The sequence below is a fragment of the Coenobita brevimanus genome, chromosome 107 (genome assembly GCF_032717465.1).
Source record: "Coenobita brevimanus isolate Jiangsu-jjx chromosome 107, ASM3271746v2, whole genome shotgun sequence".
Classification (NCBI taxonomy): domain Eukaryota; kingdom Metazoa; phylum Arthropoda; class Malacostraca; order Decapoda; family Coenobitidae; genus Coenobita; species Coenobita brevimanus.
Genome location: NC_137060.1, coordinates 25594012 through 25609418, shown reverse-complemented (window position 1 = coordinate 25609418; position 15407 = coordinate 25594012). Strand labels below are relative to the sequence as shown.

Sequence of the window (15407 nt, the reverse complement as noted above, 5' to 3'; positions counted from 1 at the left end):
TAAGACAGCCCCACAGCTGTTGCTTACCTGTGGTCAGTAGGTCTGCTCAGACAAACAGACCAGGGTTAAGCAACAACAACAGCAACAACAAGGAGTCAAAGTAATAGATATTAAATTCACTATCAGTATGAGTATGAGCACTAGTTAAATAAAAGGGTGATTAGTGAGATGTGATTTTGTTGTCAGTACAATCTTATCTAGAGGTAAGAGTACTTGACTCTCAGTATTTTTTTCCCTTGCTACAGAAAAAGGCTTTCCACTCTGTAAGCTGGAGAACAGTTTGGGGTGGTGATGATGATGATACCAAGAGATGCTTTCAATCAGCTTGAGAGAGCCTTTCATAGAGACATGGTTAAAAATAATCTGTATTACCCCTTCCATATGATAATCTCTGTTTTATATTTCCTATTGTTGGCTATTTTACACAACTTAGGTAGGATTTGCGAAGGAATTAAAAATAAACCTTATCTGAACTTCACCTACTATTTACAGAATATCAGTTTCACACAGTAAACATTGTTGGTTCAGTCTAAACAGAATTAGGGTACAACTCTTACCCTGACACTTTCTTCTCCTACTGTCAATTACCAAACTAAGTTCTTCAACTTTGACTGTTATTTGCCTTTTATTTTTGCTATTACCAGACAATTATATTTAGCTAACGAATGACCCTCTGCACCAAAGGAGTGAGAATTAGTCTTCTTATCCCAATTAGTAACCTGGCATCATTTCCATTCTGTTCCTGCTGCAGTCAGACAATGTTAGTGACTCCCTCCTCATAGCGAAGGAGCTAACTGCAGCTAACCCATGAGGAAACAAAAGTATATTAAAAAAATAAACCATCCATCCATCCATCCATTGCCAGACGCCATGTATCCCAAATAGGGTGGCCAATGGCTTAGAGTTAATTGTTTTACAGGGAGGGGCACTAATCCTCCACCAACCCCACTTGACGTAGGGATGCCAACAGCATCTGGTGTTCCCAGGCGGTCACCCATCCAAGTACTAACCAGACCCAACGTTGCTTCAAAAAAATAAACAATACAGTATAATAGTACTGTACTTACAGAGGCCATCAGTGATAGCATATAACAGTGCTAATTCTACAAACACTAAAGAGTTTGCATTTTCTTGATAATAACACCAAAACATTTTGATTGTTGTTACTATTGTGCTACCTCAGTCCGTTTGACTGAGCAGACCTATCAACCACAGGCAATCAATCACCCCAGGAAGGCCATCCTGTCCAGTGAATCTACTTTTCCAAGCACCTCATCACAGCAAGGTGTGGGGATTAGGGTGGAGGTTTGGTTCTGGATGTTGTATTTGCATCTCTACACTCAGTTAACAGGGACACCACTGTAGGTTTCACGTCACCTTGTTATTTGGCTATATGGATACCACCCAACATTGTAAATGGCTTCCTGAACTACATGAAACCATTTGGCTTGTCACTCAGTGTTGGGCCCCCTGAAGTGGAAAAAAGAGTAACAGGTAGTGATACAAAGGATGGGAGAAATAGGAAGTACATTTTTATTTACGTAAGGAGGAAAAAAATTTAGTGACAAGAACATAAAACTTTAATGCATGGGTCTGTTGCTTCAGTGAAGAGAATGTGTAGTAAACCCCACAGCTTGATAATAACCCAAACTACCACAGGTATGAACACAACAGCACAACTGACTGGGTATTTTCACAGAACAGTATTATCTTTGTAGTGGTATCTTCATCTTGGGTTGCATCAGTGTCTGGTAATGGTGACTGGCTTCGGATGGGTTTTGTGACTTTATCTTGTATGAAAATGACTCATCACTCCTCTCTGATGATTATCAGTTGCACAATGTGAGATGTGTTGAACAGTTCACACACTCACACACATTTACTGTACTGTGTGTGTGTGTGTGTATATATATATATATATATATATATATATATATATATATATATATATATATATATATATATATATATATATATATGTGTGTGTGTGTGTGTGTGTGTGTGTGTGTGTATTGTCCTTCTCTGCCACTAAGATACATGAAACAAGCTCCAAAATGACAAAAATCTAGGCCAAGTTAAGGTGAAAACAGTAGTGAGGAAGAGGTGCTGGCAGGAAGCCTTGAAAACTGACGATTCTACCTCAAAACCACGAACCCCAGATTAGACAAAGTATTCTGTTAACAAAATCCAACTCTTTTCCTAGCTTTATATGACATTTGAGTGACATTCAGTGAGAAAGTATGTAATATCATGTCAGCCAAGAAAGTTTTAGATGACCTTTTCTCTTTAATGTTCAGCAAAACATTGCATCCATGAAAACAAATGAGGTCAAGCTGTAACACACACACACACACACACACACACACACACACACACACACACACACACACACACATATTAAGAGAGAGAGAGAGAGAGAGAGAGAGAGAGAGAGTTCTTTAATGTTCTTGTTTTTCTCACTGTAACAAAACCTAGTGTGTGTGTGTGTGTGTGTGTGTGTGTTTAGTTTTCTTGTTTTTCACATTTATTCATTCAAGATGAATAAAATCGTCTGGAGAGCACAAACAAAATGAAAAATATGTAATCGAAGAAAAGGGGTTATGCAGTTCACTCCAAGGACGTATTTTATCTATTAGTATTATCACCATCTGACAATTTTTACTCAGTTTTAGGGACATACTCGGGGTGGTCTGCAAAAAGCACTCCACGATAAACTCATCTCACGGTATCGTTTGTTGCAAGTGCAGCTCACTCTGCTGGCATGGGAATGTATATTTATATCTGTGTGTGAATGGATGACGCAGTGAGAGTGGGATGTGAACAAATGATGCAGCATAGACACTGATAACGCCGACTGGGCCATGACAAGAAATTCTACGGCCACCGCTCTTCACATTTCACTACATGGACTGTTTTGTGTACTTTACCACACACACACACACACACACACACACACACACACACACACACACACACACACACACACACACACATTCTCTCATCATCATCATCAGAGTAAAGCCTTAAATTCCAGAAACCAATCACATGCATCTTCCTCTTCACCAGCCCCGCCCTCCAGTGAACTTCTCTACAGTATATACGAACCTTCTCACAAAAGGTCATTATATTCGCCCTCCACCAACTGCCTGGGGTAAGGCCGGGAAAAATCTATCACTGTTGACGAAATATTTATATAGCCCCTCGTTCCAAGAATCTAGCCTATCTATCTATTAGGAATCTACGTCTGTCTGTTTACTATATCGTACTGAAGATGATAACGATAATAATGCTGATAATGATAATAACAATGATAATGATAATAATGATAGTAGTAGTAGTACAAATACGAAAATTGCACCAGTTACGGATTCTATTAATCTCTCTCTCGTACAGAATGGCGGCTGAAATGATCATGTTCCTCCTCCTCCTCTTCTTTATCTCCTTCCCTCAGCCTATACATTCCTCCCCCATCCCTGATATCGCCGTTCCAGACCCTATCTGGAGAGTGAATGGACTCCTAATCAAGAACGCAACCCATCTTGACCTCAACGACACTCATATGACCTCTCCTCTCCACTCCCTATCTCCCCTCCAGTCCCTATTCTCCTCCTCCCATCCCATCTCCTCTGCCCCGTCCTCCTCCCATCTCGTCTCCTCTTTCCCGTCCTCTTCTTTCTCCCATCTCCTTCCCTCTTCTTCGCCTTCCTCCTCTTCTCTCCATTTCTTATCGTTATCTCTCAGAGCCCCATCCTCCTTCTCCCGTCTCCTATCCTTTCTCTCCTCTTCCTCCTCCTCCTCCGCCCCTGCCTCTCCCCTCCTGGACCCCGCCCTACCTGACCTCCTGCTGTCGCTGGTGAAGAGAGAAATGGTTCGGTGCTCCCTGGTAGTGGCCGCTCACCCTGCCTTCAACACAGCCCGATTCGTTACTGTCCTTGCTCGCCTACAAAACAAAATACAGGTACGGTACAGTATCAGGCTACAAAATACAGGTACAGTTATCACCAAACTACAAAAATGAAATAAAAGTACAATTATCAAGATACAAAATACAATACAGGTACATTTATCGTCGAAGAACAAAATAAATACAGACCATTATCACCAATTTAAAAAATAATATACATCACAGGTGTGTGTGTGTGTGTGTGTGTGTGTGTGTGTGTGTGTGTGTGTGTGTGTATGTATGTGTGTGTGTGTGCTACCCTAATAATTTCAACTTCGCTTCAGGTGGTGGAGGTGGAGGACGGGGTTGAAGGAGAGGTGATGGGTGGCAGGGTGGAGTGGAGGGGTGTGAGGGGGTGTAGGGGCTACCTCCTCCTCCTCCACCACCCCTCGCCCCTCCTCTCCCTCGCTGCCACACCCACAGCCAACTGGGACTATGATGGAAGGTAACCGATTGCTATAAACGTAGGTGACACTTCCCTTCAGGTTTTAAATTTACTTCTTTCCTTAACTCTCCCTGGCTTCTATGACTCGCCCTTACCTGAATAATACCGACTGTCGTTAGCTATGATAGGGCGCTAGAGTTGTGCCGGTCATGAGGGGGTGTAAGGTTAATTTCTGCTATTCCTTCCCCGTGCAGATACGTGGTAGTGGGTCTGTCTGTGGGTGAACTGGCACACCTGACTAGCACCTTCAAGGGACGCAAGACTCAGCATATATTGGGTCTCGTGCAGGTTAGTTGCCCCTCACTCCCCCCCCCTCTCTCTGATAAGCCACAACCACCACTACTACTACTACTACTACTGCTACTGTTACTACTACAACCACGATCACCACCACTAGTATACTACTACTACTACAACTACCACGATCACCACTACTACTACTACTATTACTACCCCACAGAATGGCGACGGGAACACCTGGGAGGTATACGTCAATCAGCTTTACTGGGGTCGCGGAATGACCAGAGTGGCCAGATGGCGGACAGATCACTTCACCTCAGCAGCCACATTCTTCCCGGACAAAGTTTCAAATCTGCGAGGGGCTAGGCTGAATGTAAGTCTCTCTCTCTCTCTCTCTCTCTCTCCCTCTCCAGCTGGAAAGACGTGCCACAATAGCGTAACAATCACATATCAAATTCTCTAAAGGTTTGTTATCATCATCATCATCTCTATTACTACTACTACTACTACTGCTACCACCACCACCACCACTACAGCAACTACTACTACTGCGACCCTGTATGCCTATAGGTGGTGACCTTTGAGTGGAAGCCCAGCACACTATACTACCGTCACTCCAACTCCTCCGTGGCCTTCCTGTACGGCCGGGATGTCGAGGTGGTCTGGACGGTGGCCATGGTGCTCAATTTTACCGTCAAATTCATCGAGCCGCCTAAGGGTTAGTTGTCAGGCCAGGATTAGTCTCAGGGGGAATAATGTGGGGTTAGGGATGGTGGAAGTTTGTTAGGTAGGGACTATTAGGGGGAGCAGTATGGGGTTTTAATTGGGGGTGGGTTGGAATTTTCGGGAGGGGGACTGATATACCGAGGGGAAAGTGCAGTAAAGGGAGTAAAATAAATAGGAAAATAAAATAGACATAAAAGGAGGAATTACCAGTGTACAGTAGTAGATTCATTTCATTCGGTAGACATGAGTTACCTGAGAGGAGCATGTGGAGTGTCATGGAGGGACAGGTTGACGAATGAGGAATTGAAAGAACGTTGTGGGGTGGATATGGATGTGACAGAGAATTAGGAGAAATACACTGAGGTGGTTTGGACATTTGGAGAGAGTGGAGAATGAAAGACTGACTAAGAGGGTGTAAGTAGGTGAAGTGGAGGGAGGGAGAGGGAGGGGGAGATCGAGGATGATGTGGTGGAGGGATGGAGTTGAGAGGTATATGAGGGAGGGGGGAGTGAGTTTGGGGAGAGGGCAGTCAAATGGTGGGTGACAGAGCGACGTGGAGGCGTTTTGTCTGCGGCCACCCTTTGCGGGATTAGGGCGTCGGGCTATAGATACTGTAGATAGAAAGACAATAGAGATTGGTTTACTCTTGTTATTACAGGCGAGTGGTGGGGTACGGTACGGGATGACGGTACGTGGAATGGCATTGTGGGTATGCTGGCACGGGGCGAGGCCGAACTTGCAATTGCTAATTTGGTGGTCAGCTCCCACCTCGGCCGTGATCAGTACCAGGGATATTCCACGCTTTTCGACACCGAGGTAACGCAATTATAGTTTTTACTTTAACTGGGCCTCAAACTGTCGTCTTTCTATCGTTCAAGCTGAGTCGTGACACTGGGTTAACACCGTTATGATGCTGTATTCTTTTTTTTCCCTTAACTTGGTCCATATTTTCGTTCTTTTCGGGGCTAATCTGACATAGTTCGATATTAGAACAGGACGATAACACAACTCCGCACCATTTCCATAGCACTTCTTCATGAGGAGCATCATATTCTAGTGCTGATCTATTGTTACAACTGAACATTCAAGATGGAGATATCAATTTTAGGCCAAGTCAGAATAAAGCATATGTAGTCATACAGGAACGCCAAGGAAAGTTTGTAGAGATGTAACACTTTTTTTCAACTGTCCTACGAAAATAGGCTGCCATATGAGGAAAATCTGGGCCATGTTAAGGTAAAAATAATATAGTTTCACCTTAATGTGGTCCAATTTGTTATTTTCTTTTTCTTTTTTTCATCAATTTACCATGCTGTAAATTTATTGCCTTCTTTCATTAATCATTTTATTTATTTATGTATTTTCATTTTTTTTTTTTAGGGGGCCTGCTTCCTGGCGCGAACAGAACCTCCCCTACCCCGGTGGAGAGCCCCTTTACTGCCCTATACGGGGGTGGTGTGGCTGGGTATACTGGTGGGACTGGTATTACTTCCCCTAGTTATATGTATCATGGCATCAGCGGTAGTGAGGGGGTCAGTGTGTGTGTGTTTTTAAAATTAATTTAGAGTAGTAGTAGTAGTAGTAGTAGCAGTAGTAGTAGTGGTGGTGGTGGCAGTAGTCCAGTGTTAGGGGGGAAAAAATTAAGAACTTGCGCTCTTTCCAGTGTCTCCTTCCCACTTACAAGGACGTGTTTGCCCATCAGACCTACGAAATCTCCGGAACCGCCCATCCTAACCTCACCGATGGCCAGCTTCCTCCTAACGCTGCGTTTACACCTAGTCGAGCCCCACCCCGTCGAACCTGCCGCCCATACCACCCGTCTCCTGCTGGCCGTCATCCTGCTCTACACTCTCGTCCTCACCGTTGGCTACAGGTACTGGGGCATCTCAGGCTTCGTAGCACCTCTTCCTGAGCGAATTTTTGCCTGTTATACCGCGGAATTTCTTTTGAAGTTAATATCGTTCTGCTATCCACATCACTGACTGCTTTATTGAAACTCTTATTGCTGCAGAAGTATGCTGAGTACACGAACAATAAAAGACGGTATAGACAGAGTTTGCATCAGTAAAATACAGGATGATATTGATGTGTAACGTTCAGAATAAATCGCTACAGAAGAAGTGTTAACGAAATCTGTAAAACCACTCATATCTGCAGCACCAACCTGACCGCCTGCCTCACAGTATCCAAGAGTCCGCCAGGCATAGAGACCATCGCCCAGTTACACGACTCCAACTTACTTCTGTACGAGTTTTCCTTCTTCGTTAAGGACGTACTGAAGACTTCGCCTAATCCAATGCTAAGGGTGAGTATACTGCTGTTTCCTTTTTCTTTCTCCTGTTTCTGCTTTTCTGTGTCCTGAGTTCTTCGCATTTTACTTCCCACGTTCTCTCCCGATTTGTTTGAAGTGTTTGGAATTTACAGTGATGATAGTGATAATGATAATAATGAAGATGAGTGACTATAATGAAGATGACTGCGATATCAGGTAATCAAAGTTTCGATAGCTGTCACACAGAGGGCAAGGTAGGAATGTGATTTTTTTTTAGAACACATGGAGTAGACCCATCATTCTGAAACTCTGCATATAAGTGGTAGACGCCAAGAGGATTCAATACGAGCCGATTCGAGTAATTTCAAGCGAGTGCCAGTGTACTAAAAGTTTGTTATATCTAAATATGATCAATGAAATATGGCGTGAGCTGACCTAAAACTTTCAGAACTGATCGCTTGTCTTCTGTTATCTTTTGTCAGAGCAAGAACACACACACACACACACACACACACACACACACACACACACACACACACACACAGAGGTGGCACTGAAAGGGGAACATTTTTTACTACTGGGGGATTGAATTTTAAGTAATCTCCCCAGCGACAACAATAATAATAATAATAATAATGATAATAATGTCAATAACCACTTTTACCCAATATTTTCAGAGTTTGACGGAGAAACACAGACTGGTGGCAACGGTAGACGAAGCGGCCCCCCTGGTGAGGAAGGGCGAGGGGGTGCTAATCACGAATAAGAGCGGCATGGAGTTTATATTCAACACGGTGGTGATGCGGGGGGAGAGGGGGGTCAGGATTATGAAGGTGGGTCATTTGGATGGATGGACAGGAGACAGATGGGCATTTATACAGACAGACAGATCTCGTCCCTCTATCCTTTCAGTACCATCCTCCCTATCTCCTCTCCCCTAATACTACCATTTCTATCTCCTATCCATCTTCTCTCCCCCTATGCTAACATCCTATCTCCTGTCCATCTCCTATTCTCCAGTACTACAATTCTATCTCCTATCCTTCTCCCATCTACCCATCTATGGAAAGGATGTAGATTGTCTTTTAACCACTGAGCTACGTGAAGCGAGCTGCAAAAAAAAGAAAATCTGTGCCAAGTTGATTTTCCTATAATCCTTCTATTCTTGGCCTATTTCCTATCTTCTCTCCCTCTCCTATCCCCCCAGGAGTGCCTCTACAGGTACTCGGTTGCCATGGGCCTACCCAGTCACTCTTCCCTGAAAGGCAACGTGGACAGGGCCGTAGCGAGGGTGTTTGAGGCAGGGCTGGTTACCTTCTGGCGGAGGGAGAGTTACGCCATCTATCAGCAGGTGTGTGTGTGTGTGTGTGTGTGTGTGTGTGTGTGTGTGTGTGTGTGTGTGTGTGTGTGTGTGTGTGTGTGTGTGTGTGCGTGCGTGCGCGCGTGCGTGCGTGCGTGTGCGTGTGTGTGTGTGTGTGTGAGAGAGAGAGAGAGGAGAGAGGAGAGAGAGAGAGAGAGAGAGAGAGAGAGAGAGAGAGAGAGAATGGGCAGGACTGGAGAACTATGTCATGCAGGTGTGGCAGGGGCAGGCAGGGTGGTGGAGGTGTTGGAAGAGGTGGTGAAAAGGTTGGCAGAGTGAGACAGGGACAGGCAGGGTGGTGGAAAGGTTGGCAGAGGCAGGCAGGGTGGTGGAAAGGTTGGCAGAGGCAGGCAGGGTGGTGGAGGGGTTGGAAGTGGTGGTAGAAAGGTTGGCAGAGTGAGGCAGGGGCAGGCAAGGTGGTGGGATAGACCTACCGACTCCCCTCTTCCTCATACAGAACCAGAAAAAATCATCCATCAAGGAAGACGCTGGCATCATTGCAGCTGTGAGAGGTGACGCAGACACAGACCCACCCTCCCTCCTGCTGCCCCTCTCCCTCGACCACCTCCAGGGCGCTTTCTACATCCTTGCTATGGCCTACCTCCTCGCTGCCGGGGTGTTCCTGGGGGAGAGGCTGGGGGCGCTTAAGTGAAGGATTGAACAGCTTATTATTGCCACACTACCCCTCCACGCTGCTAGATCACACCACAGTACCATACCACAACACAGTACCACACCACACTGTCACACCACATCACAGTACCACCACATTACAGTACCACTCCACACTGCTAAAATACACACACCACACCACCACATCACACTGTTACACCACACTAAGAAGTCACACACACCATCCTACCAGACCACGCTACAGAAAAACTGTGCCACTCCACCCCACAACCCACCACACGGTCCACCTCACACCACACTGATACACCACCACACCACACCACATCATATTAATACACCACCACACCACAGCGCATTACCACATTGTATTCTGGTTAAGAACAAGCGACTTTACCCGGCTGAGTGAGCCAAAGGAGCCTGATAGTGTTAATACTGCCACATCAACCCTTTCATGGTCAGGCCTGTTTGTATGGACTCAGGGGGTATTAATTTCTTGTCAGAGGATGTCAATTCCATAGTGAATTTGTTTTGAGGGGAACATAACTTCAGTACTAAGTGTTGATGGCTTAAAAATCAATGAGTCTGAGGCGTAGGGATGGTGTGAAATGGGATGGTCTTTCTCCATGAGCGCGGGTGTAATACTAGCCTACGTGGTGGGGGTGTAGGTGGGCGACGGCGAGGGAGTTGAGGGACGTTTGTATAACCAGACAGTTGACCCGACCCGCTATATCAATGCCACTACGTGAAGGCGTCCCTCTCCGACACCAAACTGAAAATGAATTATATACAGATTTGGCCAGGTGAAAGCAACCAGACCATGGAAAAATAGGCATACAGATACGTGCAGATAGATAAATAGGTATGGACAGATAGATGGATAGATAGATACTGACACTTTATACAATGTGCTTATATGTTACAGGGAATTTGTGTAACTAGAGATTTCATGAAGTCCCTTGGGAATTCATTAAACGTTTAAATCAGGGTGGGTTAATTAAGGCTAGATTAATTTAGGCTGCCGTTAGGTTAGGCTGGAATAATCTAGGTTAGGTCAGGATTATTTACATGAATGCTTAACAATAACTTTGCATTCATTTAAATTAACTAACCCATCCTAACTAACCTAACCTAGCCTGATCCCTATATTATCCCAGACTAACCTAACCGCAGCCTAAATTAATTATTAAGTGCTGGATAGGTTGCTTTTCCTGCCAAACAGTTTACCTCCTTAATGCACTTACTTGAACGCATTAGTAAGTGCTGGGTAAGTTTTTCATTTACACACACACACACACTGGCATCCCCAATTGGGGAAGTAATTCTCTCTCTCTCTCTCAGGAACAAATATACATGCTCAGAAACTTGGTCTTCTGTGACACCCAAGGCTGGATCTTACCATGAAAGATAATGGATTGAAATATTTATAAAGCAGCATTATCTTGCACAATTGTTGACTCTATACAGGGGTTTTATCCGCCCCTGTGTGGAGTACAACTCTCATGTGTGGGGAGGCTCCCCACACACAGCTCTTCTCAATAGGATGGAGTCAAAGGCTTTTCGTCTCATTAACTCTCCTCCTCTTACTGACTCCCTTCAACCTCTGTCGCTTCGCCGCACTGTTGCATCTTTATCTCTTTTCTATTGCTACTTTAATGGTCACTGCTCCTCTGAACTGTCTGCATGCATTCCTCCACCTCTACGACGGGTGTGTAGCACCCATCTAGCAGCAAACTCTCATCCCTTTTCTGTCCAACTCTCTAATGCAAGAGTTAACCGTTACTCCCAGTCCTTCATTTATGCAACAGGTCAACTCTGGAACTGTCTCCCTCTGTCTGTATTTCCTGCTGCCTATGATCTCCAGTCTTTCAAACGCAGTGTGTCCAGGCATCTCGAAATGAATGGATCTTGAATTTGGCTCTCTCTTGTATTTTGTTTTTCTCTCGGAAGGAACTCTTATTGCGGGCTCATGGCCTTTGGTTCCTTCTTTCTCGCATAAAAAATAAATAAATAAATAAAAAAAATCAACATCTTTCCCTGTAGTTAGATTATTTTTCTGTAAATAACTCCTTCATGACTGGGGCTACCGTATTCTGGCCAAAGCCTAATACTGTACTTTGATGCACGTCAGTCACTCAGATGCTTAAGAATATTAATACTGTTACCATTATCCCTTTCATGAGCAGAAAAACTCCAGAACTGTATTCTCTCCTGGCCATTGCCAGATGGTATTACTCACTGTGGATGTCAAATGACCTGATATTGTTAACATGGTTTCCATTTGTTCTCTCGTGGTCAGGACAACACTAGTATTCTGTTCCAGGTAACATCAGTTACATTAAGCTCCTTCACCCAGCTGACATGGGCACCACAGTATTCTCCACTTCATCCCATAGTCTGTCTATATGTTTACCACCCAGCACTGTAAATGGTTTCCTAGGTTGCAGAAAACCATTAAGCTTATCACTGAGTGTAGCACCACTTGAAGAGGAAGGAAGAGTAAAGAAAAGTTCTGGGAAGGAAAGGGAGAAGTAGGAAGAGGAAGCCACATGCAGAGCTAGAATGAGAATGAGGAAGGAAGAAGTAGGCAACACTATACCGAGTGGGTGATGGTTGCTAACACCTACCGCCACTGAGCTGTAGGAACCTCAGTGTTAACACGAATACCACGAACCCTCTCATGGCTGAGACAACTCTAGTACTCCATTACAGCTAACACCAAATTATTTTATCCACCCTTTTTAACATGGCAGCCTCTGAATTGACTTGTCAGATACAATTATGTGAAGCTACAGAACGTGGTGAATGTTTTTGGCATATCCGGTAGAGCCAGGATTACGGGGACTTGAATGATGAGTGACTGGATGCGTGGCCCATTGGATTGGGCAAATTTAGGCTGCCTGGACACTGCTACTCCTCACCCTGCCCTAGGGTGGGAAAGGAGGTCTGGATGATGATGATGATGATGATGATGATGAGTAAGTCATGGGAGAGTGTTTATATTTTCTTGGGAAAATTTGTGTACCTAATGTGTTTTTACCTATAATCTATATCTTCACTTTAACAAGGCAACAGGTTTAGAAATCACTGTATAAGTTGCCTTTCCAAACATGCTTTTTTTTGTTTTGTTTTTTAATGCAAGGAAGAAGGAACCAAAGGCCAGGAGCCTGCAAATTGTTCCCTCCAGGAAAAATACAAAACAAAAACAAGACATGAAAGCCAAATTCAAGAACTGTTCATTTCAAGATGCTGGGACACACTGCGTTTGAAAGACTGGAGATCTTAGGCAGTAGGAAATACAGACAGAGGGAGACATCCAGAGCTGATCTGTTGCAAACACAAAGGACTGAGAGTAACGGTTAACTCTTGCATTAGAGCGCTGAACAGATAATGGATGAGAGTTAGATGCTAGACAGGAGCTATGCGCCCGCCTTAGTAGAGGAGGGATGCAAACAGACAGTTCAGACAAGCAGTGACCATTGAAGAAGCGACAGAAAAGAGACAAAAATGCAACAGTATGGCGAAGATACAGGGGTTGAAGGGAGCTAGCAAGAGCAGGAGAGTTTATGAGATTAAAAGCCTTTGACTCCACCTTGTTGAGAAGAGCTGACATGAGGTACTGTAAGTATATTATAAACCTGATAAACAACAGTAGATGAGTTGGGTCTCAATCAGTGGCTCAACTAAAAATACTGTGAAGTGAAAGATTTGGCATTAGAAATATCTGAGAAGTGATTCAGACTGGAGGGTTAATATCGTCTGGAAATGTTGGGAGGAGAGAAGAGGATGATTGGCTGTGGGGTGTCAGAGGTGTGACCAAAGGCAGGTCAATGAAGACATGGGGGTCAGGTCCTTCATTAAGACCTCCAGGCTAGGGGTCTTAGCAGGAGAATGATTCAGGACCACAACACACGGAGAACTGCCATCAGATGAAAGAACTAAACATGCTAGCAGAGCCAACGGTCTCTAAATATCAACATATTTTTCTCTAATGCAATATTAAAGAGAATAATATACAGCATACTGGAGCTTGCTACAAATGATATCAATATAATAATGAAGTTTAATGGAAAATTACATAGCTGCTTTCTTAATCAATTACAGGAAAAGGTGTGGTATGTGTGAGAAAGGCATAAGGTGTATGAGAAAGGTGTAATGTGTCACAGGGACATGTAAAATATATGTGCAAGGTGTGATGTGTGAAAATGCGGTGGTGAGAACGTTTCATGAGTGTGGAACAGGTGTGAGCTATGTGATAAAGGTGTGGGAAAGGTATAAAGGTGTGAGAAAGATGTAAGAGGTGTGTGAGAGATGTATGGGGTATGAGACAGATGTAAGGGATGTAAGGAGTGTGGGACATAAATAAGGGGTGTGAAACAGATACAAAGGGTGTGAAACAAATGTAAAGAGTGTGACACAAGTGTAAGGGGTGTGCGAAACATGTAACAGGTGTGAGGTAGACGTAAGGGATGTGAGACATGTACAGTATTTAAGAAAGTTGTAAAGTGTGGGTCTATGTGAGAAAAAAAAGCAAAAGTTTACAAAACAAAGTCATGTTCTTTGTACTTACCAAGGATGGCTTAGCTTGAGAAAGCAGAGCTCAAAACAGTAACTTGGATCTGGCTTGATATGATGGTTGATATAAAAACCAGAAGATTCTCAGTCTTAATGCCAGACAAGTTGATGCATACACATATGTCCTTTTGACAGTCACAAAAACTCCATGGGAAACATAAAAAAATAAGTGTCAACCTCCATCTCTAAATTAAGTTAAAAGAATGAACTATCAGGAAGTACCAGGAATAGGGTAAGAAAAAAAAAAATTATTTCACCATTTTGACCACTTCAAATTCCTTAACTATAGGAGATATTTCTTCAGACAAATAATATCACCTGGTTGGATCAAGAACAAACTTAAAAAAGGTTTCAAAATGTAAAAGGTGTTAAGGTCATATGGAGAAATACACTGGTAAGGACGAGTTGTGACCAAGTCTCAAGCTGATAAGAATACCTGACAGAAGATTTCCAAATTCTATATGCAGACAGCGGTTGGATTAACCCTTTCAATCATGTGATATTTTAAAGTTTCATTCTTAACATATCCAAACTGTTTTATTCAACTTTGGCAAGACTGTTTTGTACTGGATGGGCTAATTGAGAGTATAACAAATCCCTCCTATTCAAAAAGTCTCCCTTAAGGTAAATAAAGCTTTCCGCAGACACTATGAACACTCTAAAATATGTCATCAGAGTAGCAGTGAGTGCAACCCCAGGCTCATTTGGACATGAACCTCGTGGACTGCAGGCTAAAGTTGCCATCCTCCCGCAGTTTGTCGTCGTCCTGCACTTCACCATCCTCCTTTACAGGATTGGGAAGGAGCTGTGGGTCGTTTGTATAACTGCAGTGGAGCTATCTGGCTATATCAAGGCCTCTCCAGCATCATCATCAGAGTGAAGGGGTTAAATGCTTTGGAGAACACTCAGGTTCAGCAGACATCATTATTACCCGGCTTATTTCATATTCCAGCTTATATAAAGCAATATTTCTGTTTTATACGTGCTGGGTTAACCACTGCTTATTCTGATCTGCTGAATTAAAAAACAAGTTCACTTCCAACTACCTGAGACAACTAATATGGTACAGTACTGCAGTTGATACTGAAGAATGTAAAATGTAAGTCGATCTGCAAAAGCTACTATGCTCAAAACAGTATTGCAATTTTTGCTAGCTATGGGGCAAAGAATCACTTATTCTACTATAGTCTGACAAATCTAAACGTAGGGTTTTGGT

At 43.6% G+C, this 15407-nt stretch overlaps 1 protein-coding gene across 1 annotated transcript; it reads left to right on the top strand.

Moving 5' to 3' along the window:
• Nucleotides 1-3865: 3865 nt before the first annotated feature.
• LOC145416749 (ionotropic receptor 21a-like) lies at nt 3866-15071 on the top strand. The gene is made up of 11 exons (XM_080285674.1): nt 3866-3963; nt 4583-4676; nt 5199-5346; nt 6013-6170; nt 6735-6886; nt 7057-7227; nt 7512-7659; nt 8304-8459; nt 8834-8977; nt 9444-9634; nt 14867-15071. Exons 1-11 carry the CDS (start codon nt 3866-3868, stop codon nt 15069-15071), a joined length of 1665 nt encoding a protein of 554 aa, XP_080141800.1.
• The last annotated feature ends 336 nt before the right edge of the window (nt 15072-15407 follow it).

Excerpts from the sequence above, each read along its gene's own strand:
- LOC145416749 (XM_080285674.1), top strand. The coding sequence starts at position 3,866 with ATGGTTCGGTGCTCCCTGGTAGTGGCCGCTCACCCTGCCTTCAACACA. Across the intron at positions 7,228-7,511 it reads GTCCTCACCGTTGGCTACAG|CACCAACCTGACCGCCTGCC; the intron begins GTACTGGGGCAT and ends TCATATCTGCAG. Across the intron at positions 8,460-8,833 it reads GGGGGGTCAGGATTATGAAG|GAGTGCCTCTACAGGTACTC; the intron begins GTGGGTCATTTG and ends CTATCCCCCCAG.